Genomic DNA, 25,570 nt, shown 5'->3' on the forward strand with positions numbered 1-25,570 from the left:
TACCTTTGTAGTTCTGCATTACCGTAGATTTTAATGGCTTTTTAAAAAAGTTAATTTTTGCTTCATATCTGTTTTTTATAAAGTATGTTTTTTACCTTAACATATGCTTATTAATTTTCCTATGCATTCACTTTTACTTCTATTTTGTGTGCTAATGATTGAACAACCATGACTTTCATAAAAATATTCTTAAATTAAAACCCAACTTTGATTTTTTTAAAAATAAATCTACCAAGTACTATAAATGAACATTAGAGGAGGAAAGTCAAATCAGAACACAGCGTTTGATACAGAATGAAGAAATATTTTTTTCTCAATTGAACGACAAAATCATATATACCTTGTGCGTGAGACATTAAGCGTCCTCCCGTGCGCGAAAAGTCAGTGAATTGTTTTTCCTTGAACGTTACACTTTGGATGAAAGTTGTCGGCAGAAGAACCGGGTGCGAACGCCCAGGGATCTTTCCGCTGCTGCAGCCGAGGAAAGAGGCGCGTGAGGGCGTCTCCCGCACCAACCGCGCAGCGTCCTTCTTCGTCGGGCGAAGCGGCGGAGCGGAGGTCCAGCCTCAGCGGCCCGGAGGGAAAGGCGGGGGATGGCGGGTGAGAAGGTAGGTCGGCCCAGGACGGCTGGCCTAGGCCCAAGGGAAGCAGCTCGAGCTCACCCTGGTTGCGGAGGGGAACGGGCAGGCCGTTAGAAGCCGTTTGGGAAACCGGAACGGGGCTGAGGGCGGCCGAGAGGAGGCTGGCTTGACTCACTCTCCCTCCCCGGTTGGTTTAATATGAAGGTCGTTATTTGGAACAGGAGAAAGGGCTGCTAGGGACCCCGGCTGCCGTCCTACTTCCAAGATACTCAAGGGGCCAAAAAAACTTTATTTGCGGGTATTTTCAAAGTCCCGCGTGTCTCCGCTTTCCAGCCTTTCTAGCCAAGTCGTTTGGCGGTAGTTGAGAAGTCTTGAGGAAGTTCGCGTTTCTTGACTCCGCTCAACGACGAAACCGGTGTTCCTAGTATAAGGTTTTACACTTGGCCTCACAATTGCCCCAGCATTGCTAAGGAATTTTAATATCAGTATTACTAACATCAACCTTAAGCGTAATGAAATCCCTTCACTAGTATCTTTTATTTTACCTAAAATATTTATGTCCTTTCTCGTGTGTGTGTTGCGTGTGTTTAGCCTCAGTGAAATGTATTGTAAAAAAAGATAAGTGGAACAAACCAGATTAAGCTAGTCTTCCTTAATAACGGAGGGGGGGGGGGAAGAAGTTTATCCCGTAGGATTCTATAAAAGTCCTCTACAAAAATTATTTTATCCTTCATGGGGGCAGGAAATAATAATGACGGTTTAATTTATACCCCAAGCCGACACAGATTTTCATGGAACTAAGGTCGTTGAAGTGAATATCCTGCTGCGTATTTATATCAAGTCCCTACGTAATCGATTTGAATTTACTTGCAGATAAACATAGGTTTTTGTCAGCAGAGAAGTACATACCCCTGAAGTAAAGAAAAATTACCTGAATGATAAATTGTATTTCATGTAAAGAGGTCTGCCTATATAGTTCAATCATACTAAATGTCATTTGTGGTCTAGAAGGATAGTATGTTCAATATCTCTCTGCTTAAATACACTAAACACAATCCAAATTTTTTATGGTATGAACAATTTTTATGAAGTGAAGCCACAGCCAAATTCCAACTAATTGGAATAGAGAACGATTCACATTCATATTTGGCTTAAAAATAGATTGTTTCATTTAAAGTAGCTTATCCATCATTAAAAATATTTATGCTTCTGTGAAGTATGCATTAAAATTGCATTTTACATAGTAAACCCAGAATAGAGTATTTCATTTGGCACACTTTTAATCCATAATCTAATCAAGTCCAATAAATAGGTTTGAATGACTTTTTATTACTGCTGTCAATAAGATTAGTCCATAAGTATTTCAGATTCATTGATACTTGTGGGATAGCTATGTACCTCAATCTTGAAACTATAAAGTCTTTACTCCTTCAGTTGTAAAAGGCATTCAGTATTTTTTCCAACTGGAAAGCAATTTACAAATTATTTACAAATCATTCAGTGTTTGGAAAATGTATTAAGAGTATTCAGACTAGTGTATAAAAGTATTTGTATTCACAAACAGAAAATAAGAACAAGATCTTATACAGTACAGACATACTCACAAGGGTGAGATGTCTTTAGTCTTTAGTATTATCCTGGCATGAAGAATTTGTACCAAAGAATATCTGAACTGCCAGAAGATAGGTTATGTTCCCAGACTTATATATCAAAGAGATACAAATATGCACTGCCAGCATATTTTTTCTACCTCTACTTAGACTTATATACCAAATAATAATAATAATAATAATAATAATAATTAATAATAATAAGTTGGAAGGGACCTTGGAGGTCATCTAGTCCAACCCCCTGCTCAGGCAGGAAACCCTATACCATTTCAGGCAAATGGCTGTCCAGTCTCCTCTTAAAAACTTCCAGTGTTGGAGCATTCACCACCTCTGGAGGCAGGTTGTTCCACTGGTTAATTGTTCTGTCAGGAAGTTTCTCCTTAGTTCTGGGTTGCTTCTCTCCTTGACTAGTTTCCATCTGTTGCTTCTTGTCCTGCTTTCAGGTGCTTTGGAGAATAGCTTGACTCCCTCTTCTTTGTGGCAGCCCTTGAGATATTGGAACACTGCTATCATGTCACCCCTCACCCTTCTCTACATTAAACTACACATACCCAATTCCAGCAACTGTTCCCTATATGTTTTAGCCTCCAGTCCCCCATTCATCTTTGTTGCTCTTCTCTACTCTTTCCAGAGTCTCAACATCTTTTTTACATCGTGGTGACCAAACCTGGATGCAGTATTCCAGGTGTGGCCTTACCAAGGCATTGTAAAGTGGTATTAGTACTTCACGTGATCTTGATTCTATCCCTCTATTAATGCAGCCTAGCACTGTGTTGGTTTTTTTGGCAGCTGCAGCACACTGCTGGCTCATATTGAAGTGATTGTCCACTAGGACTCCAAGATCCCTCTCACAGTTACTACTATTGAGCAGGGTACCACCTATACTATACCTGTGCATTTGATTTTTCCTGCCTAAATGTAGAACCTTGCTTTTTTCACCATTGAATTTCATTTTGTTAGATAGCGCCCAGTGTTTGATTCTGTCCAGATCCTCCTGTATCTTAAGCCTATCTTCTGGAGTATTGGCTATTCCTGCCAGCTTGGTGTCGTCTGCAAATTTGATGAGTTCCCCATCTATCGCCTCATCCAAATTGTTGATGAAGATGTTGAAGAGCACTGGGCCCAGAACAGAGCCCTGGGGCACCCCACTACACACTTTCTTCCATGTAGATGCAGTTCCATTGAGGACTACATGCTGAGTATGGCCTGTCAGCCAGCTACGAATCCATCTGGTAGTGATGCTATCTAACCCATATTTTTCTATCTTATCAAGTAGTAGGTTGTGATCTACTTTATCAAATGCCTTACTGAAGTCCAAGTAAATTATATCTACAGCATTCCTCTGGTCCACTAATTTTGTCACTTGGTCAAAGAATGCAAAAAGATTTGTCTGGCATGATCTGTTTTTGACAAACCCATGTTGACTTTTAGTGATGACTTTGTTTGCATCAAGGTGTTCGCTGATTTGTTGTTTGATTATCTTTTCCAGAATCTTCCCAGGTATTGAGGCCAGGCTGTAGGTCTGTAGTTTCCTGGATCTATTTTTTCCCTTTTTTTGAAGATGGGAACTACATCAGTTCTCTTCCAGTCCTCTGGTAGTTCCCCAGTGCTCCAGGATCTTTGAAAAATATAGTTCAGTGGTTCTGAGATCACGTCTGCCAGTTCCTTGAGAACCTTGGGGTGTAATCCATCTGGTCCTGGTGATTTGAACTCGTCTAGGCTGGACAGGTGGTCACTTACCATTTTCTTGCCTATCTTAACTTGTGTTTCTATTCTGTTCTTTATGGCACTGGTTTTGGTAGGTTGGACTGTTTTTCCCCTTTGTGTAAAGACAGATGCAAAAAATGAGTTAAATAGTTCTACGTTCTCCCTGTTGCTTGTCACCTTTTTGCCACTTTCACCCACTAATGGACCAATCATTTCCTTAACTTTTTTCTTGTTTTTTATATATCGAAAGAAGCTTTTTTTGTTATTTTTGACTTTGGTCGCAAGCCTTAGTTCATTTTGAGCCTTAGCTTCCCCTCACTTCATCTTTGCAGGCAAGGGCTATTTGCTGATATTCTACCTTAGTTATGTGCCCCTCTTTCCACTTCTTATACTTCTTATACTTAGCTAATCTCAATGTATACATGGTTGTACTGTATACATTCATTGTCCTTTTTATCTTTCAATTTATCAGAGAGTTCTTTATGCAGCCATACTGCTTTCTTTTGAGAGCTGTTATTTTTCTTCTTTGTTGCTATTGTGCTAGACTGGGCCTTTATTATCGCACTTTTCAAAATTTCCCAAGCTTCTTGAGTTGTTTTCCCCTTTAAGATTCTCATCCATGGAATTCTTCCCAAGGTCTCTCTAAGTTTATTGAAATTAGCTCTTTTAAAGTCCAAGACTCTAGTTTGACTGTGTTCTATTGCTTGTGCTTCCAGAATGTTGAATTCCAATATTGCATGATCACTTCCCCCCAAGGTTCCTGTGGCTTCGACACCTTCTGTCATTTCATCTCTATTAGTGAGAATTAAATCCAATATGGCTAATCCCCTAGTTCCCTTCTCTACTTTTTGGGAGAGAAAGTTGTCTGCTAGGTTTGTCAGGAATCTGCTTGATCTTCCACTTGGTGCAGGGTTTGTCTCCCAGTTGATATCAGGGTAATTAAAGTCCCCCATTACTATTGTGATGTGCTTCCTACATACCTTAGTTAGCTGACTAGCAAAAAGTTCATCTATTTCTTCTGCTTGGTTGGGCGGCCTATAGTATACACCTATGGCAATGTCATTTCCCCCCCCCCCTTTTATATTGACCCAAATGCATTCAAGTTTACAGTTTTCATCGTTGTTGTGCTCTATTCCTGTAGAGATAAAATTATTTCTTATATATAGAGCAACTCCACCTCCACTTTTGTTTAATCTGTTTCTTTTAAATAATTTAAATCCCTCTAGCTGTGTGTTCCATTTGTGGGTTTCGTCCCACCATGTTTCCGTAATGGCAACAATATCATATCCGCCCTCATTTACCTGAATTTCTAGTTCACCCTGCTTACTATTCATACTCTGTGCATTGGTGTATAGACATTTGAGTTCTTTATGACTGACCCTTTTTTTCACTTGCTACTTAACTTGTGTGGTGCCTGGGTTCCCCTATTTTCTTAGATTGCCAGGAACAGTGATGTTCTGTATCAATTAACTCACTGTCCCTGTTGTTTAGTTTAAATATTCCTCCAGAAAAGCTGTGAATTTATTGCCAAGTAACTCAGTCCCTTTCTTGGATGGATGCAAACCATCTCTTTTGTACATTTTTTCATTGGACCAGCTACAGACGTCGTGACTAATATAACCAAAGCCTTCTCCTTTACACCACTCCTTTAGCCACATATTAAATTCTGCTATACGCTGGCCTTTTCCATTTTGCTCCTTATACACTGGTAAGACCTCTGAATAAGTGAGCCTACAGCCTATCCTGCTAAGTTCCTGCCCGAAGCTCTGGAAATCATTTTGCACACAGAGTACATCCTTTTGGGACAGATCAGATTTCACAGTGCTTTACAGTCCTCTCTAAGCTGTTTACAAAGTCAGTATATTGCTCCCAACAATCTGGGTCCTCATTTTACCAATCTTGGAAGGATGGAAGGCTGAGTCAACCTTGAGCCTGGTGGGACTTGAACTGCTGGCAGCCAGGAGTTAGCAGAAGTAGCCTTCAGTACTGCAATTCTAACCACTGCGCCACCACTACTCTTTATCTCATCCATTCATCTGTGAGGCAGGCATAAATCATCATTAACTATACCAGTATTGTAATATTTCCTCCTTTATTCTAATATTCAAGGGCAGCCTTAAAATGTGTAAATCTGGTATTTGCTCAATAACCTGGTATAGGTATAATAGAGGGAGAGTAATGGGTAGCATATTTCATTCTGATATAACATTCTGCTGATTTAAAAACATACAAACAGTACTACAGCTTGTATTATTTATATGCTACTGATAGTGGAAAGAACCCTTAGATCAAGGTTCCACAAAATAGTCAATCTCAACCCCCAGGTTTGATGGGACTAACTAAAGAGCAGTATTATTATTTGCACTACTATTTGTTAAAGTAGAATTATTAAATTATTTTCATACAAAAAACTTATACAAGTCAATGAACTGAAGAGTTTGAGGAACCCACCTTAGATCATTGAAGTGTTTGAAATAGCATCTTTGCTAACTAGCAGGTTTAGCTTTCCAGTGGCAAAGCCCTCCTCTTTTGCCAGTTTTCTTTGGCCTGAGATGGTTTGGGTGGCCTTCTTAGGAAGCTTCTTATAAGCAAACAGCAACTATCCTCCAAGGAGAAAATGCTAAAGACTCTGAGCCTCAGGATTTCAGAACATCCAGAAGGTTGAAGAGAAGGATGCTAGCAAAAGAGGTGGATTCTGGAATCCACATCTTTCTTTAGCGTCCTCTCAGGGGAAAAAAACAGCAACGCTAAGCTGGCATTCTGAAAGGCTCTGCTCAATCAAACCTAAGAACAATCTCAAATGCTCTCTGCAATCTGATTGGGTTGGCACTTGCAAACTGTTTTTATTGTTTCTAAGTTATGCTGGGAATCTTCTGGTTTGATAAAATGCTTAAAATAAATATTAACAAATATTAAAACAATCACTAGATTGCAAGCATTAAATATTGGTTCACACAGGTGCACTACTCTTAATACCATTTTCTCCCCCCCATTAGGTGGCTAAATGTGAACCCTGTGAAAGAAGTTATGATAACATGGTAAAAATGCTTGAGGATCTGAACAGGGATTTGGAAAAACTTCTGGAAGACATGGAAAAATTATCAGGTGTGACATATTCTTCAAGTGTATATTGCTAACAAATTGTCAATTTAGAGAAATAAGAATTTATTGCAGTTTTTGTAGACATGCATTTCGATTACAATGCTTATGAATAACTTGTTAGACTTCAGTAAGGCATTTGACAAAGTAGACCACAACCTACTCCTTAGTAAGCTAGAAAAAGGTGGAATAGACACCACCACCACCAGATGGATCTGTAGCTGGCTGGCAAACTGAACTCAACAGCACTACATCCACATGGCGAGAAGTAAGCAGTGGGGGTACCACAAGATTCCATCCTAGGCCCAGTACTCTTCCATATCTTCATCAGTGACTTAGATGAGGGAATTGAAGGGGAACTCATCAAATTTGCAGATGACACCAAACTGGCAGGGATAACCAACATCCCAGAAGACAAACTCAGGATCCAAAAAGATCTTGACAAACCTGAACAATGGGTTCTATCCAACAAAATGAGTTTCAATGTAGAGAAAAGCAAAAATTTTACATTTAGGCAGGAAAAAGGCTTTAAAACAGTAACTGTGAGAAAGACCTTGGAGTCCTAGTGGATGATCACTTAAACATGAGTGCAGCAGCAGCCAACAAAAAAGCTAATACAATCCTGGGTTGTATAAACAGAGGTATTATTACCGCTTTATAAAACCCTAGTAAGACCACCCCGGAATACTGTAGCCAATTTTGGTCACCATATCACAAAAAAGATGTTGAGAGCTTGGAAAAAATTCAGAGAAGAGCAACTAATATGATCAAAGGCCTGGAAACTAAAACATGCAAAGAATGGCTGCAGGACTTGGGTTTATCTAGTCCAGGGGTAGGCAACCTCAGCTCTTTTATGACTCATGGACTTCAACTCCCAGAATTCCTGAGTCAGCATAGCTGACTCAGGAATTCTGGTAGTTGAAGTCCATGAGTCATAAAAGAGCCGAGGTTGCCTACCCCTGGTCTAGTCTAAAGAAAAGAAATAGGGGAGACATGATAGCAGTGTTCCAGTATTAGAGGGGTTGCCACAAAGATGAGGGAATCAACTTATTTTCCAATATGCCAGAAGACAAGAGAAGAAACAATGGTTGGAAACTGATCAAAGAGAGTAGCAAACTGGAATTAAGGAAAAACTTCCTGACAGAACAATTAACTAGTGGAATAGCTTGCCTCCAGAAATTGTGGGTGCTCCATTACTGGAGATTTTTAAAGAGGCTAGACAGTCACTTGTCTCAAATGGTATAGGTCTGTGGTGGTGAACCTATGGCATGCGTGGCACTCAGAGTCCTCTCTGTGGGCATGCCTGCTGTCGCCCTTGTCCCAGGCCTTCAGCTGGGTTTTATAACACCTTTTCACTTTAGGCCTCTGCCGCTGTGTGCAAAACAAAAACAAAAACGGGTCCAATCAATCAATTTCAACTTCTCGCAGGGAAAAAAAGATCTCACAAAGTTGGAATTGATTGAACTTTTTAGTCCCACCCAATCTGCCATTACTACAGCCGCCACGCTCACCCGGTACCCGACGATACATAAGTGGGTTTTGGGTTGCAGTTTGGGCACTTGGTCTCTAAAAGGTTCGCCATCACTGGTATAGGTTCTCCTGCTTGAGCAGGGGGCTGGACTAGAAGACCTCCAAGGTCCCTTCCAGCTTCTATTCTATTCTATTCTATTCTATTCTATTCTATTCTATTCTATTCTATTCTATTCTATTCTATTCTATTCTATTCTATTCTATTCTATTCTATTCTGTTGTATGTGCATTTTCATTTGGTAGCTTTGGTTATATGTAGCACATAGTTAAGAACTGTGAATTTTTATGCTAGAACAGTTGTTAACCTGATCTGTTTCTGCAGATTAGTATTTTATGAAATGAAGCTTAATGTCATTTGTTCTTATGAACTTTCTTACTTTTCTTTTACCAGATAAATTACTCATTTAAGTATTTTTCCATATATAAGTACCACCATTTCTTTTTATTTTTCAGAAGAATGTTTTTTAAAGTACTAAATTAAAATAATTTCTTACAAGAAATATCATTTTGCATATGTGCAGACCCGATTAGAAACACACTAGTAAAGAAAGTAAATTTTTGTTTAACTATCTTGGTTAAATATGTGTGTGTGTGCGTGCGGGGAGATTAAATATCTAAAATCCATTATCCGTTAACACTCTGTATTGAAATGCTTCTTTTCAGATTAGGTTTTTTACTTCATGAAAGAATATTGGATTATTGGAAACCTTAGTGAATTAGAAAAAACTGAAAAAACCCTCCAATAATAACATATTCCTGTTTTTATCAGGAATGCATTTCGGGAAAGATTTTAATTTTTTTTAATGGAGCAATTCCTGATTCATTCAAAAAACCACACTACTGTTTTTAATAGTCTGACTTAATATTGTGTGATTAATTATTTAACAAATTTGTTTATCACATTTCTGTATATTACAGCATATAGTGTCCATGTTAAAAGTAATCAGGAATGCACATGTAGTCAGAACAAGAACTTTTGTAATTAAAAATTGTGACACAGAACTATCTTGAGGATTAGTGAAATGGTAAACAATAGATGAATAAACTATTTTTTGTAGTATAATAGAGACATTTGAAAAAATATTTGGAATTAGAATTGGCAGTTCTGTTACTGTTTATTTTTTATTACTTTCTCATTCATCCCATTCAAATTCATCCATTGTATCACTGAATTTATCTGTTGGGTTGTCCCAGTGCAGGCTACTTGGATGGCTTATGATATGGTGGTAATGCGTGCTAATCCAGACCTGGCCAATTCAATGAGACGTCTGGAAGATGCCTTTCTCACTTGTAAGGAAGAAATGGAGAAAAACTGGCAGGAAATGTTGAAGGAGACTAAAGGTGCTGAACCAAAGCAATAGCTGGTTTTGAAATTTCTGGTGGAAATTCAGACCTGGGAAAAGTTAGTCTTGACAAAATACATTTTAAAAATATGTTTCTGAGCTGTGTCTATTTCAATTTTTATTCTTCAATGGAAATGCTTTCAAACACTACAGTATGATTTTATTGTATTTTCGTCATTGATGATGTCCGTCACAGAACTTATTCTTATCAAATTCAGTTCCTCTATTAACCTGTAAAATTAATAACCTTAAGAATAGGAGTTACTGAAACTAAAGTTACTGATCTTGATATTGCTATCTATATTTACAAGAAAGAAAAAATTTATAAATTCAATCCAGTTTATTCCCAACACCATTTGTAGGAGTGCAGCCCTAAATCACAAATAAGTAAGATGAGAATAATTTGACCACAAGATGGCACTCACACATAGGATCAATTTTAGAAAGACAAATCTCAGCGTGCCAACAACAACAGGTTGTATCCGTATATACAGTAAAACGTCAGGTTAATAGACAATTCAGGAAAGAGATGGGATATCTGAATGTATGTTAAAGTCAAAGATGGAAATAGAATAATATAATTACTAGGAGATGACTGGGTAGAAGATAAAGATAGTTACTCTCTTTTTTCTGATTTGAGGCAAGCCATGAGGAGTTGGAGAGGGAAAAGTACCTTCTCACATGAGATAAATAATAGTGAATGGCGGCTACCCATACTAGGGAAATTAGCAGAGTGGAAGAAGATATGTTTGAAATTCTTGGCATTGACTGACAAGGAGATAAGTCATCTTTGGAAAGTGACGAGATAGAAACATGGAATCTGCTTAGATAGAAGCTAAGAATCTGCTTAACTCTCTTCTGTTCAAGAGGATGGAGGGGGATGGGAAAGTGGCAGGCAAAAGAGCAGAAAGGATTCAAGACTGGGGAGTGAATCCTCATGAGTGAAAAGTTACCCTTGTAAGGTAGTACATTAGGGTAGATGCAAAAATCATATGTATACCAAGCTACAGAGGGGCTGTTTGGATCAAGGTCTCTTTCTCTTCCTTGTGTTCAAAAGATAGGAGGGCATCTTAACCTATTATGAGAGTGAGTAAGAGTGCTGAGTACGTTTTTATGGTAGTAACTGCACTAGTGTTGTTGCAAGTCTCCAGACACAAAACATGTCATGCAATGCATGCAGAGAAGGAGGCTGAAGTTCCACCCACTTGAAATCTCCAGTGAAGCTGATTGAGAAGTGATCATTGTCATGACTGCTCTGTCAACAATACAGAACCTGGAGACAAAGACCGCTGAAAGGAGGTTTCTATTACATTTTGCTATAATACACCTTGGCTACTATTTATTATTGCAGTTTTATTGTGCATATAAGTCCCACTCAGGTGATATATTTTCATGAACATGTACTCCCCAGGCATAGCTGACACCTATCTCCATGAATATAAGACAAAGAAGCTTCATAGAGCATGTAGCTGCACTGTATTTATGAACTATTGATAATTCAGATAGCATGTCTTTAGAGAGGTCCCAAAGGTGCTTTTTCAAGAGGCGCTGGACTTTCTTATTTTTTCTTTGAAGACGTTTCGCTTCTCATTCGAGAAGCTGCTTTAGCTCTTGACCTGGATGACTGAGAATCTCCATAGACCTCTCTGTAGAGGGTTCCTTTACATGGAAGTTGGTAGTTCAACTACAGTACATGGCAAATATACCATATTGCCAAAATAGAGTTACTGTTAATTACTTTCTGGTAATTAGTAATCATTCTTTCATTCCGTTTTTTCTTAATTACTACATCACCCAGTCAAAAATAGTGTGATCAGAATCCATTTCTGCACTGATACAAATGTTGAGTGTTGAACACCCATAGTTGTTTCTTAAAGCAGGAGGTACAGCAGCACACATTGCTTCCATGTTTCCTTTCATTAGTCCTGTGGATGCACCTGAAAAAAAAAGATTAGATTTTCAGAATTATCTCTATATGAAAACATACATTTTTTGAGTATTGTGGACATAGGAAGCTATAGGAATTCTGAGCAAGCTCCTTGTTCCTGATTCTCCCCTTCCCCAACCCCAAGAATAACAGTAATGGAAAAGACATGATAGGCCACCTGACTGCTCCAACCCTGTTTGTAGAAAAACAGACTACATATTATTCTTAAAACATTTTTGCAAAGGCCTATTATATCAACTATGGAAACAAGTGAACTGTTTCACTTGTAGTCAGATATTCTTCCTTTGACCTTAAATGTGAAAACGGATTAGTTTTTCTCTCTCTCTCTCCCCTCACTCCCCTTGTTTAGAACAGCTTCCCCTCTCCCACATTCCTTTCAGAAACTTCTGGGGCAGGCTATTAAACTAATTACTTTTGGCCATCCTACTGATATAAACAAGAGTTGTTAAAACATATTTAAAATCTCTTTAAGTTGTCTAAATTTCTGTCAGCAATCTAGAACTTTGCAGATTCAGTCACCAAAATTATGTTGTTTTGGGCAACTTGGAACTGATTAGCTGTGGAAAACAATAAAGCAAAACAAAAGATTCTGTTTCAGCTTGGTGGAATGGAAACATTAAAGATATTAAAAAAAAACCACAGGCGAGAAATCCCCACCAAGGCAGCTGCTAGCATTTACTCCTAAAACACTCAGCAGCACAAAAAGAGCTGTTGTGAGCTGTTGTGAGCTCAGTGGAACAGTAATATTTTGTATTTGAAATGCCAGAAGAGCAGAATTCCAGATGGACAAACTTAAGCCAGCTATTTCAAACATGTTTTTTTGCAACATATTGCAAAATTTGGACTGTAGTGGCAGAACACAGGAGCAGAAGGAGATGACATGCATACTAAAAAAATCCCCAGATGAATCAGAACGAAATATTTTAATTTTAAACTGACCTCTTGAATTTTCCATAAGCATGGTATAAGTGACTGTCCAAAATGCAATAAATAGCAAGGGTTCAGCAAGCCACCAAAATCTTTAAAAGGGTTGTTTTTAAAAAATGCACTCAAAAGCAAGACTTTAACTCCAAAAGAGCAAACTTGACTAGCCAGGCAAACTAGTGAATGAGAATGTTTTGGGGAGAGGGGAGGGACAGGGAGAGTTGACTTTCTGAGGTCTTCTATGCTGTAGATTATGGAATTTTCAGGATATTTTAAAGATTATACAAATTTTAAGATGTGTGCCCCAAACCTCGGTAGAACACAACAGAACATACATAAGCACAAAAGAAACCATTTGGACTAGCATTTGTATATATTGTAGTATTGTGTAACATAAAATAATATTGCACATTTTAATACGAAAGCAAGGTTCCTGCCAACCTTAATGATTCTATAATTTTAATATATATAGTGGTGTGCACACATAAGCATCTATATCACCCCTATGGTATTACTAGTAATTTAGCTTTAATTACTGGTTTTCCTCTGCAGGCCTCATACATCTGATCCATATGAAACTCAATTTCCCAATAGCAGAATTAAAAAAAAGATCAGTATTTTAGTTTCCAGGCAACCAGGCAATTTGTGATGATACTGATTAGTGCTATGGCATCTGAATTTTATTGTTTGCTGATGGCCAAAGCCTCGCCTGTGTACTGTATGGGTAATAGGTGATAAACATATGTGGTCTCAAAGCCTGTGGTTGTCTGACCTGTTGGGTCAATGATTCAGCAATGCTATCATGGATCATAGGTGGTGAGTGAGCCATTGGGGTAAGCCATGGAGAAGAAGCAGAAGATGGAGACCTTGAGGAGAATGATGGATGAATACTATTTTATATCACCTACTGCAGTAATTAGACTTGCATAGAGTTTCTTTTTTTAATATATTTTATTAAATTTTTACAATAATATTCTTTAGTGCTTAATAAGCAGTGTGTTGCCTGGGTTCATATGTTTAATTGATATATTTCTTTGATCTTCTCTTCATTCAATAATCTCCTTTTGTCAAGATTAAGCAAGTATTATTCTTAAAATTCAATACTTATAAAGTTAAATATAAACCTTTTACTTGTGTTTATACAAATAACAGTAACATCAGCATATAGCATATAGACATACATAGAGTTTCATCCAGCATGAATAAGTGCCATAAAAGAAACCTGGTGTGTAGAGGATAGGTGCTGCAACTAAGAATGGCACACATACTATATAATGTGAACCAGACCTTCAGTCCAGTATAATGTGCTTTGATGAATCAATGACTGAGTCCCAACATTCTGTGAATAGCTACTTACTCCACTCTAGATATTCCATGATTTTGTTATGACATCCCAGTATCCCAAGAAGGAAATCTAAGAAAAATGTTCCTGGGTTTCTATATTTCAATAACCTGAATTTCAAAGGTTATTGTCAAGAAAACATTTAGAAGACTGGTTCAAAGGTTTGCTTCTCTTCAAAAGCCAAGACAGCAAGCATTCTGTGAATTACACAAGTGATTATCCAAGGGTGAGATGCCTAAAGTGTGAATCAGAGATGATTTTATCAGGTAGTACCTGACCAACCTTGGCTGAAGAAAAGTCCAGACAGGCCAGACCAGATTAATTGGATGGTGGGAGACCACCAGGGAAGTTTGGGCTGTAAATTGCCCTGGAAATTGAAAAAAGTCTCAGAAAAAGATAGAAATGTTTCTTACAGCATTGTTCTTGGGGAAAATACATAGATGTTTCAAAGTCACCAGGAATTGAGCTTGATTTGAATAATTTGATAGAGTAGGTTTTGACAGTCTGTAATGAAATTTTGTGCAATGGCCTGATATTTGAGCTGTAGCTGCCGAAAAGCTCAAAGAGCCAGGTCTTCAGGTCCCGGCGGAATGAACGAAGGTCAGGGGCAGTCCTGAGCTCTACGGGCAGCTGGTTCCAAAGGGCAGGCGCATCCACAGCGAAGGCCCTCCCCCTGGGCCGCCGGCAATCTTTTGCCGGCGGTACCCTGAGAAGGCCCGCCCTGTGGGAGCGCACAGGACGAAGGGAGCTTGATGCCGGCAGTAGGTGTTCCCTCAAACAGTGATGTACTAAACTCATTTTATATTAGCTAAGTGTTCAGTGCAGAAATTGCTGGAGTAAAATGAAAGTGAAAATCTTTAATGTTTTTCATTAAGCAACATCTCCTTCTTTAACACAATCCTATTCGCAATTCTAATTTCTGTAATTTGTTTCTGTAAAAATCAGTAACTTTATTTTGTTTTCCAGAAGTTTTAAGTATGTCAGTGATATTTGGCAAGGACACCACCCCTGAGAGCAAACCCAGCAATTTTGAATTGGGTGGTAAATCATTGTTTTACCATTCCTTTTTTCTATGTATGGATTACACCTGTTTGTTCTTGCAAGACAAGCAGAAGGATTGTAACTAAGCATATAGATGTGTATAAAGATAGGTGGTCAATTGGGCAGTACATTTCATTAATTTCTCTCCAGCAAACCTATTGTTTAAGATAATAAACCATCTAGTCATTTGATAATCCTCTTTAGTAATTTCTCAATGAGGATAAGACGCAAGTGTGATGACTGGGAAGTGGAATTGCCAATCAGAAGAAGACAACAGGGTATCCCCTCCCGGGCTGTATTCTGACAGGAGAATGGAACTGGAAGAGAAGAATTGAGTGCCATGGGTGGAAGAACAGACCTGGAAGCCTGGAAAAAACCTCTATTGATCTGGGAGTCAGGATTTAGACTAATTTTAATGCTGGGTAGGCTGGAATTGATGGTATTATATACTGTAAACACTTTGTAGAATAAATGGCCCATATTGATAGCTGTTTTCAATTAAACAATTTAGTTCTTTTGTTTTCATATATCTGTGTTAACCTGAGCTGTTCTGTATTTTCTCCACGTTCTACCCAGCTAGGTTACCTTATAGCAGTGGCTCCCAACCTTTTCTGTACCCCACATCCCTAGAACGCTTCTGATATAGTCTCGCACCCCTTACAAAAGTTCAAAATAACGGCAACGAATTATGCATATTCAGTATAATTTTGAAAACCCAAGTTTTCGCATCCCCTGGAATATTGTTCCCCCTGTTGGGAACCCCTGCCTTACAGACTTTAAAAAATGAATGTCAGAAAAGAGTTTAGTGGTGGCAGCATAATGAAACAATAGTAAAGGAAAAGACGCCCACAATAAGAACAGTATGCAACAACATTCCATTCCCTGTCTCTTTTTTCTCCATCTTGGGCAATGCATAGGCCCCACATTGATTGCGTAGGGAGAATTAAATGTTTCTTTTGCACTTCCTCATTATATTGGGAAACCTGATTCTGGAAAATGAAACACAAAGATTATTTGCTTTTTAAAAAGTGTTACCCAGTTGGATAGAATGGATATTGTGGGCTGCTAGGTTAGGAGTTCTCCACTGAAAGTACAGAATTGATTATCTGGATAGTAGGTTATAATTCCTTGCATGCTATTTCTTGTATTTTTCTGTAATGTGTATGAAAAATAAAAATAAAATACTACTGGAATCTCTGGAATCTCATTTCTAAGCCTATGTGATGATATTTTTTTATTATAGTTTATATTGAAGGAGATTACAGTGAAAGGTTAATTCATTTTGAGTATCAGATTCATGAGAAGCCTCACAGTGGTGATGCTTCCTCAGCTTTTTTAGACTCTCCTCAAACAAAAATGATCAGTATTCTTGGATCAGTTGTAATATTTGTTTTCAGCCAAAGAGCTAGCAATGAGGAAGTTTTAATAACAAAAATGCTTCAGGGATAGAAAAATCATGAGATACAGACATACATTTGCTGATATTATATATTATTTTTACACCACATTGGGAGAAGAATTTCAATCACTTACATATGGAAGCAGGAGGAAATTTTGCAGAACATATATTGACAGGGTTTTCAGTAATGCAAAAGATTTCAGGTACATCTCCAAGCCTTCCAAGCCTGCTTAAAGACTCATATTGAGCCAGCACAATGTTGGCCAACAACAGAACTTGCAACACACAGGAAACAAACTGAAAATGATTTTATGATTTTACAGAATTCATGGAGAGATTTATTCAAGAGTTTTGGCTGTGCAATATATCAAAGTGAATCTTCTTATGAAAATACTGGATAGTCTAACAGAATATGTATTGTCAATGTTTAGGGCAAAACAGAATTTTTGCTGGAGCCAAAATAAAACATTTAATTAAACAACATCTCATATAACGAATAATAATTTATTTGCAGTTTTTCTAAATGTTTTTCCCATGATTGCAGACTCTCCTGGGCTTCTAATCAGCCTCTGGTGAAAAGTACACTGTTTAATATTGGTAAAAATTAATTTCAGCATTATCACCTCAGTACCAAACAGGATACACTTTTAATCTCTACTTCAGCATATCAGTAAACAAGCAAAGCAACTGACCAACCAGACATGAAAACTTATCATTTTTCTTAGGCTCAAACTTCGCACAAAGTATGGAGGTTTTGTCCTCTTTTTCTCCATTTCATAGATTCTTCCTCTCTTCAATATCCCCTACCTTTATGTCAGGATTAGGGAAAGCATGTTGTAAAAAGAATAAGTTAAAATTGTCCTTTCCAGGAATTGCCTGGAAAAAAGAATTGGGATACACTGCCAACCATCTGGTTGAGTTTCGTGATAATCTAATTTGTTCAGTTGCCCTTCTATGGAATTTCCCCCCCCTGAAACCCAGTAGTAGGTTAAACAGAAAAGCAGGATTCTGGAAAATTGTTGATTGAAATCAGCAGCACAGAATTTAAGAAAGCTTGAGCCAGTTCTGAAACAAAAACAGCTAGTTTTGATATCATAGGGTTTGCATATAGGGAAGTTTCTATTAAACCAGGGCAGCCATGTTTACTAAGAACAAGGGAAGATGAGAAAATCAAGAGAAGGCAGCAGCAATCCTAGAAAGATGGGAGGGCTTTTGTATGTGAATTAACTGTTGCTTTCCCCAATCAAAACAAGTACTTCATTTTAGTATGAGTTGAGACACCAAATGAGAACATTACCTAGCTGTTAACCATCCTGTGTTTGAATTAGAAGATAGTATTTACCAATAATGCAACTGTATAAAAAAAGGTTATTTAGAAGAGAAAGCTTTTTTTGGAAATGAATGAATAAACACAAAATTCTGCTTATTTAAACTTCTCAGAATAGAGTCAAACTTACCAGATTCTTTAGAATACCGAAATACTGAGTTTGTCAGAACAGTTGTTATCTTCAGAAGGGAAGTTTTGCTGTTTTACTGTTTCACATAGGGAAAATGAATGTTGTTCTTTCTCTGGGCTTCTAGGTGGAAAGGTGGGTTTTCCTTCACCCTGGGACATCAAATGCAACAAGAATGGAAATGAATGCTGCCTGAGTGCTATTTTTTTGTCCATATCCCATTGGCCAGACTGCAGCTTTCTGGTCACAGGAAGCTCTGTACTTAATGAGGATACCAACAGGAAGGCAGCATTTTGTCAGATGATGTGAAAATGTTTCTGAGTTTGAGGTTGAAGCTTTTGGCTGGGCAGAAATGCTTTTAAGTTAAACTGTTAAATCTCAGGTGACAATCCCCATCACGTTAGGTGGAGGACTAGACTATCAATTGTTTTGATGGCCGGACTGTATGTTTGAAGGTCCAGATTCACAGGTGGCAGAACTCAAAGAGCAGTTGATGAAGAAAGACAGTGGGAAAAGGCCATACTCATCATGTCCATGACTGAGCTTTCGGATTGAAAAAACATCTATTCCCTGGCATACATCAAAGCAATTTGGGCAGTTTCTGTCCCAAATCCCTCACCAGAAACCAGACTGAAATTAATTAAAATTATCATTACTACAGATAGTCTTCGACTTACGCCCACAACTGAGCCCAGAATTAATGATGCTAAGGGAGAAATTTGTTCAGTGAGTTTTGCCCCTTTTTACAACTTTTCTTGCCACATTTGTTAAGTGAATCATTACAGTTGTTAAATTAGTAACATGGTTGTTAAGTGAATCTGGCTTCTGCTTGTCAGAAGGTCGCAAAAAGGGATCACATGACCCCGAGACACTGCAACTGTCATAAATATGAACCAGTTACCAAGCATCCAAATGTAAATCATCTGCCATGGGGATGCTGCAACAGTCACAAGCATGAAAAAATTGTCACAAGTCTCTTTTTTCAGTGCCTTGTAACTTTGGTCACTAAATGAACTGTTGTAAGTCGAGGACTACCTGTATTCGAGATGTCTTGAAATTGTCAGGACACTGCAATTTAAAGTGGATTATTAGAAACTTACACTTCTGGAAAGTGATTTTCATTTGCTTTTTCAAAAAAAGCTTCAGCTGCAGATGTACTTTTATTAGATTTGGAACCATTTCCTGTAACAATCATGAGACTGCTTCATATACAACTTTCTGGATCATCCATTATTTTCATTATGCAACCCAATGACACAGAAATGAAAACTTAAATCCAAAGTTCAGATCCAAATTTATACAAAAGTGGAGGAGTTAATTTCAAAATTGTTCTTTTAATTATTTTGTCCATGGATACATCTGTAATTTAAGGAGTGGTTTATCTTAGGAATCACATATAAGAATAATAGGCCCATTTGCATTCTAAGCCACATTGCTTTAGTGCAGCGGTCCCCAACCTTTTGGGCACCAGGGACTGGTTCCATGGAGAAAAGTTTTTCTGTGGACCGGTGAGTGCGTGGGTTTGTGTGTTGCCTGCATCCCACCGATGGGGCTTTGCTTGTTTGTGCCAGACTGGTTGCTGGCATGCTGCAGCCCAGTACTGGTCCATGGACCGGGGGTTGGGGAGCCCTGCTCTAGTGAATTGCTTCACTGTAATTTTTTTTATCCCATAACAGCTAAATTCCTGTTTGAGTTTTGTTTGCCTCCTGGTGACTTCTCAAAAACATCCATGTAGTTTTCTTAGCAGCAGTAAGGAGAAACACTGACAGAGCAAGGGCCAAATGTATAATTAAATGAACAACTTATTTCAATGATTTATTTACAAAAAATGCATACTGCCTAATAACCAGAATCTAGGATTCACCCAAATAAAATATTCATATAGCAATAGCACTTAGACTTATATACCACTTTATAGTGCTTTATAGCCCTATCTAAGCATATTGGCCACCAACAATCTGGGTCCTCATTTTATCGACCTCGGAAGGCTGAGCCAGTGAGAAACTGCTGGCAGTCAGCAGAATTAGCCTGCAATACTGCATTCTAACCACTGTGCCACCACGGTTCATATTTTAGGACTATGAAGAATTTATTATTTTGATGGTTTCATCTATGACAGTGGTTTTCAACCTTTTCATCCATTGTACCACTTTTAAGATATGGCAACATCCGAGTACCACCAGTCGCCTAGCAAGAACTTGATGACCAAACAAAAAAAGGGAAAAAAGTGATGAAGTACAGGTAGTCCTCGACTTGTTTGCTTAGTGACTGTTCGAAGTTACAATGGCACTGAAAAAGTGCCCCCCAAGCCACAGCCGAGGAAGACACTGGCCTGCGCGCCCAGCGGCGCTCTTCCTCCTGTCCAAGGGTTTTATTGTTGTGAGCATTTCTATTGAGGATTGGCAGTGGGGGTGGGGCGGGGAGTGTTTGGTTTTTATTCACCCCCCTCTGCTGGGTGGTTGTAGCAGGTTTTGGTCACTTCACGTGACTCTGGGACACTGTGACCGTCATAAATATGAATCAGTTGCCAAACATCTATATGTAAATCACAAGACCTTGGAGATGCTGCAACATTCCAGCTGATTGGCGCTTCTGGGCTCAGCAGAAGCACCAGGATTAGTGCTGAGCTCCAGCTGGAGCGTGGTGCTGATACTGGTGCTTCCACTGAGCCCTGACAGCCCTGCAGCTCCAGCCATCTCTCGTTCAGGCTTGTGCGGTACTGCCACCGGTTCAGCTCATTCCCCTTCCCCACTATCACTTTTCTAGGATCGTCGCGTACCACCTGCCAAGTGCCAATGTACCACAGGTGGTACCCGTACAAGCCCTGATCTATGATACTGGTGGTACATGTTCAGATGCTTCATAAAAATTACATTTCTAGCTAATAATTGTATATTTTTGTAGAAAAAAATGAGTAATGCCTCACTGGATGGGGATAACGATTTCACAGGGAGAATACAGTACTACTCAAGATACAACAGGTCACTTAATGACCATTTGAAGTTATGACAGACACCCCCAAACTACGTACAACCATGTTTCAAAATTACGACAGTTGCACATTCTCCGTGGTAATTTGCCCCTACTACCTGACCATGAGGATGCTGCACTGCCCCCCACCTCCTTCCCTCCCATCCCACTCTGATGAGACCTTGCAGAGCTTCAGTTTGCTGTCCATGCCTCCTACAAACAACTGCCATTTTCAGTGCTCAGCTTTTTGCCCCATCAGCCTTTGGGAAACTGCAAACCTCTCCTGGCTCTTGCTAGCCTTTGAGAAGCAGTGGCATCAAGACAAGCTTCCCCAAACCTTTCCTTTGCTTAACCCCTCCCTCCCCCAGAAAGCTACAATCCTTCACTAAAGAAAACAAAACAAAAGCTGGGTGGGACAGACGTTGATTTCTCCCCCCCCCTCAATTAGGTTCTAAAACTAAACACTCTGCCCTCCAATCTCTATCCCCTTTTAAATCCTCATTTGCTAAATTACTGCATGGCTGGAAAGAGGGTGAAAAATCTGTAAGTTACTGTGCCTGTAACAGCTGAAGAAAAAGTTCAGTCCAAATGCACAAACATGCAGCAGAAACGATCCTAAAGGCAGTAAGACAGGGAGCAAAAAGCTTTCCAAAGTGACTGCAGCACATTTGTGCTTTTGGGCTGAACTTTTTCTTCACTTGCTATATGGGCACTGTAGAAATATTTTCTTGGCCTGCTTCCTTTCCTCTACTCTTCAGCCTGGAGTCAAATTAAGTGACTTACAGATTTTGTCTTCTTTACTTTTAAGGAAGGATGTTTGTAGCTCAGGGTTGAAATGAGGGATCCTTGATGCTCTCTGAGTTTAGTTGTTTTCTTGCAGATGTTTCATTACTCAAACTAGTTTCCAGGCATGCAGTAATTTAGCAAATTAGGTTTTTAACAGAGTTAAAAATTGGAGGGCTGATGTGGAGAGTTTAGTTTTAGCAGCTAACGGGGGGGGGGGAGGAGAAGGTTCAACAAGTGTATCTCAGCTTTTTTTGTTTTCTTTATTGATAATAATGTGACTTTCTGGAGAAGGACTTACTGGAGGAGGGAGGGGATTAAAAGAAGGGAGGGTCTTGCGCTCTGGCTTTCAAGTCTGGTTTCTCTTCGCCCAGCAACCCTTAAAGGATCAGAAAGTTGCCCTGGAGGGGCAATGAAAAAGGAGGGATATTCCAGGAGCTTGGATCAGGTGGCGGCTGATTGAAGCAGACTGAAGACCCCTCTGAAAACGGGAGGAAAGGCTGCCGGGTGAGCCAAGGCAGCCCAAATTGTCTCCAGCCGGAAGGGAAGCACTGCAAAACAGCTGACTGCCAACTACGTACCGAGGGTGGGTGAGCCAGAATTTTCTTTCCTTCTCCTTGAGGATTATAAACGTTGAGCCCCTGATGGGAAAGAGCTAAAAGTAAAGATCCCCAAAAGGACTAATTTAAAAGTGGCAAGTAATTACAAAGAGGGGAAGAATATCAGACATTGATAAATAAGCCGAGGAGGACATCTAGTGGTGAAATAGGAAATGACAGCACTAATAAATAGGAAAAAAAAAGAAGAAGAAGGAAATGGAAAAAATATTTTCATAACAGTGGCCTTGAGGAGACATCTGCATATAACAAAAGTACCTTGTTGTGAGATTGCAAGAGAAAAGACTTTTTAAAGTTACTTCTGTTTTGGTTCTAGACTGTAAGCTGTAAAATGAGTTCATCAAACATTACCAGACTTATGAAGAGCCTTGGTGGAGCAGTGGGCTAATGCCTCCTTAAGTAACACCAGCTGCCTGCAATTAGTGCAGGTTCGCATCCCACCAGGCTCAAGGTTGACTCAGCCTTCCATCCTTCCGAAGTAGGTAAAATGAGGACTCAGACTGTTGGGGGCAATAAGCTGACTTTGTAATAATGCCATGTGGGAGGGGTGAAAGCCCTAATAAGCAGGCATATACATAGAATGAAGGCTATTGCTAAGCACATTGATTTGTGCTTTAAATTGTAAGCTGCCCTGAGTCTTCGGAGAAGGGCGGGATATAAATGGGATTAAATAAAATAAAGATAACCTCTTCTGCACCCTCTGTAGGACAATCTAGTCCAACAACACAGGGATCTATTGAAGCAATGCTGCAACATGAGAAAATAAGCACTGCCCAAAGCGAAACACAGACCTCATTAAAACTGATTAAAGAGATGATGCAAAGAAATCAAGAGATGATGCAAAGAAATCATGAAGAGACACAAAAAAACCACAAAGAGACACAAAGTAAACTTGAGAAAGTAAGTCAAGTAATCCTGGATATAAATGCAAAATTTGAAGCTCAAAATCAAATGATAATTAAAAATGAACAAAGAATTCAGAAAGTGGAAAAAAAAATCAGAGGACATTGATAAAAAGATAGAAATGTTATTACAAGAAAATGAAAAATTAGAACAAGTAAACCAAGACTTAGAGGGAGCAGTTAAGATCCCAGAAATGGAAAAGGCGGAACACTATTTGAGATTTCAAAATATTCCTGAGGACAGAAGAAAATATAGCAGTGGTGATTATTGACATCCTGGCAGAGGCTTTAAAGGCAGATAGAGGAAAATTCAATTAGAGGTCAATGAAATATTCCGCATGAACTCAAGCTACGCAAGAAGAAATAAATAAACTGTACATGTAAGGTTCATAAAGAAGACAAGAGGTGAAGTACTGAGGAAAGTCAGAGATGAGCCAATACAATATAAAAATAAAGAAATTGTGGTTTTAAAGCAGATACCAAAGAGAGTAAGAGATACTCGAAGACATTACCACTTCTTAACTACAAAGCTGGTTGCCAAAGGCATAAACTTCAGATAGCTGATGCCGGAAGGCATTTTAATAAATTGGAACAATACAAGATATCGATTGGATTTAGTCTGGAAAGCAGAAGATTTTGAAGTAAGGAATAGAGCAACTCTAGGAGGAGTGAAACAAAGACAAGGGGAGAGTAAGGAGCAGAAGCAAACGGAAGAGATGACTCAAGGAGCAACTATACAAACAGGAAAACAGAAAGAGAAAGATATCCAAGAGGGCGAAGGTGAAGGACTTGCCAGAGAACAGAGGATTACTAGATTGACTAGACCTAAATATAAATAATGGAAATGGAAATGGAGAAAGAAAATGGAATCTTTTCAGCAAATATAAATGGACTAAACTCCCCATCAAAAAGAAACAAAGTTTTCAGGAAATTACAGAAATTGAATATAGATATAATTTGTCTACAAGAAACACATATAAAAGAACAGCATCATAAATTATTGAAATATCCAAAAATTCGGAAACTTTACCACGTATCAGCACATCAGAAAAAAAGAGGGGTCGCTGTATATATTAAAGAGACAATAGATTCTAAATTGATATATTCAGATAAAGAAGGAAGAGTCTTAATGGTAGAAATATATCTGCACCAAAAGCAAATACTGCTAGTGGCAATTTATGCACCAAACAACAATCAAGAAGAAAAATAATAGAAATGAAGTACCAAGATATTTGTTTAGCAGGAGATTTTAATGCGATAGTAGACAGAAAAATTGACTATAAAAGCAATAAAACAGGAAAAACTGGAAGAAGAAGATTACCCAAGACATTTTTTGATATGGCGGAGAAAATTGGAATCCAAGATGTCTGGAGGGAGATCAACCCACAAAAACTGCAATACACCTTTTATTCAAACAGCCAAAAATCTTGGTCAAGGATCAATATGATTTGGATGACTGCTGAACATACAGGATATTGAGATAGAAATAGGCACATGGGCAGACCATAACCCTCTGAAAGTGACTTGGAAAGGAATACAAAAAAGATCAAGATGCACTTTAAATCAATCTATATTAAAAGAAAGAGAATTCATAGAGCTAGCGAAAAAAGAAATGAAATTTTTTTCAAAGAAAAATAAGAAGATACAACATTACAAAATGTATGGGATACAGCTAAAGCATACTTTAGAGGCATAGCTATAACATATATGGCAAAGAAAAACAAACAGAGAAGACAGCAATATGTATTACTAAAAGAAAATTTTTGGAAAGTTAGAATCAGAACTGCAAAAAAAAAAATCCACAAAAAAAGACTTTGAAAAGAGAAATGGACATAATAAAACATAAATCTGTTGGACTCAGAAAAAAGTGGCAGAACAGATAAAGGGAGCGAAACAGAACTTTTTTGAAAATGCCAATAAACCAGGAAGATGGTTAGCTTATAAACTTAAAAACCAGAAAGAGAAGAAAATGATACATAACTTACTAGATGGGAAAGGCCATCTACAATTTAAAAATGAAGAAATAAAAAGATAAAAATACTACAAGGAACTGTATGATAAAGAGGAAATCTCAAGAGAGAGAATTGTAAAATATCTGGAAGAAAATAATCTTCCAAAAATCTCAGAGACATTTAAAACTATGTTAGATGAAAGGGTTACAATGATGGAAATATCAGAGGCCATAAAAAGACAAAAAATGGGAAAACACTGGGTCCAGACAGACTTCCGGCGGAGTTATATAAGAATCTCCAAGAGATACTAAGTGAACCGCTAAAAGATGTTTGTAATGGACTTTTATTAGAAGCTAGACGCCCATCTA

General features: G+C 38.5%; 1 protein-coding gene across 1 annotated transcript in view; it reads left to right on the forward strand.

Annotated features, from left to right (window-relative positions):
• Positions 1–593: 593 nt before the first annotated feature.
• SYCE3 (synaptonemal complex central element protein 3) overlaps positions 594–25,570 on the forward strand; it is a gene marked incomplete at both ends in the record, with an annotated part of 81,379 nt that continues 56,402 nt past the window's right edge. The window contains 2 exons of the mRNA XM_083351887.1: positions 594–608; positions 6,895–7,003. Coding sequence (XP_083208013.1) covers positions 594–608; positions 6,895–7,003 — 124 coding nt within the window. The remainder of the gene's footprint in view (positions 609–6,894; positions 7,004–25,570) is intronic.

The sequence above is a fragment of the Vipera ursinii genome, assembly GCF_947247035.1.
Source record: "Vipera ursinii genome assembly, chromosome: 2".
In the NCBI taxonomy this organism is placed as follows: Eukaryota; Metazoa; Chordata; class Lepidosauria; order Squamata; family Viperidae; genus Vipera; species Vipera ursinii.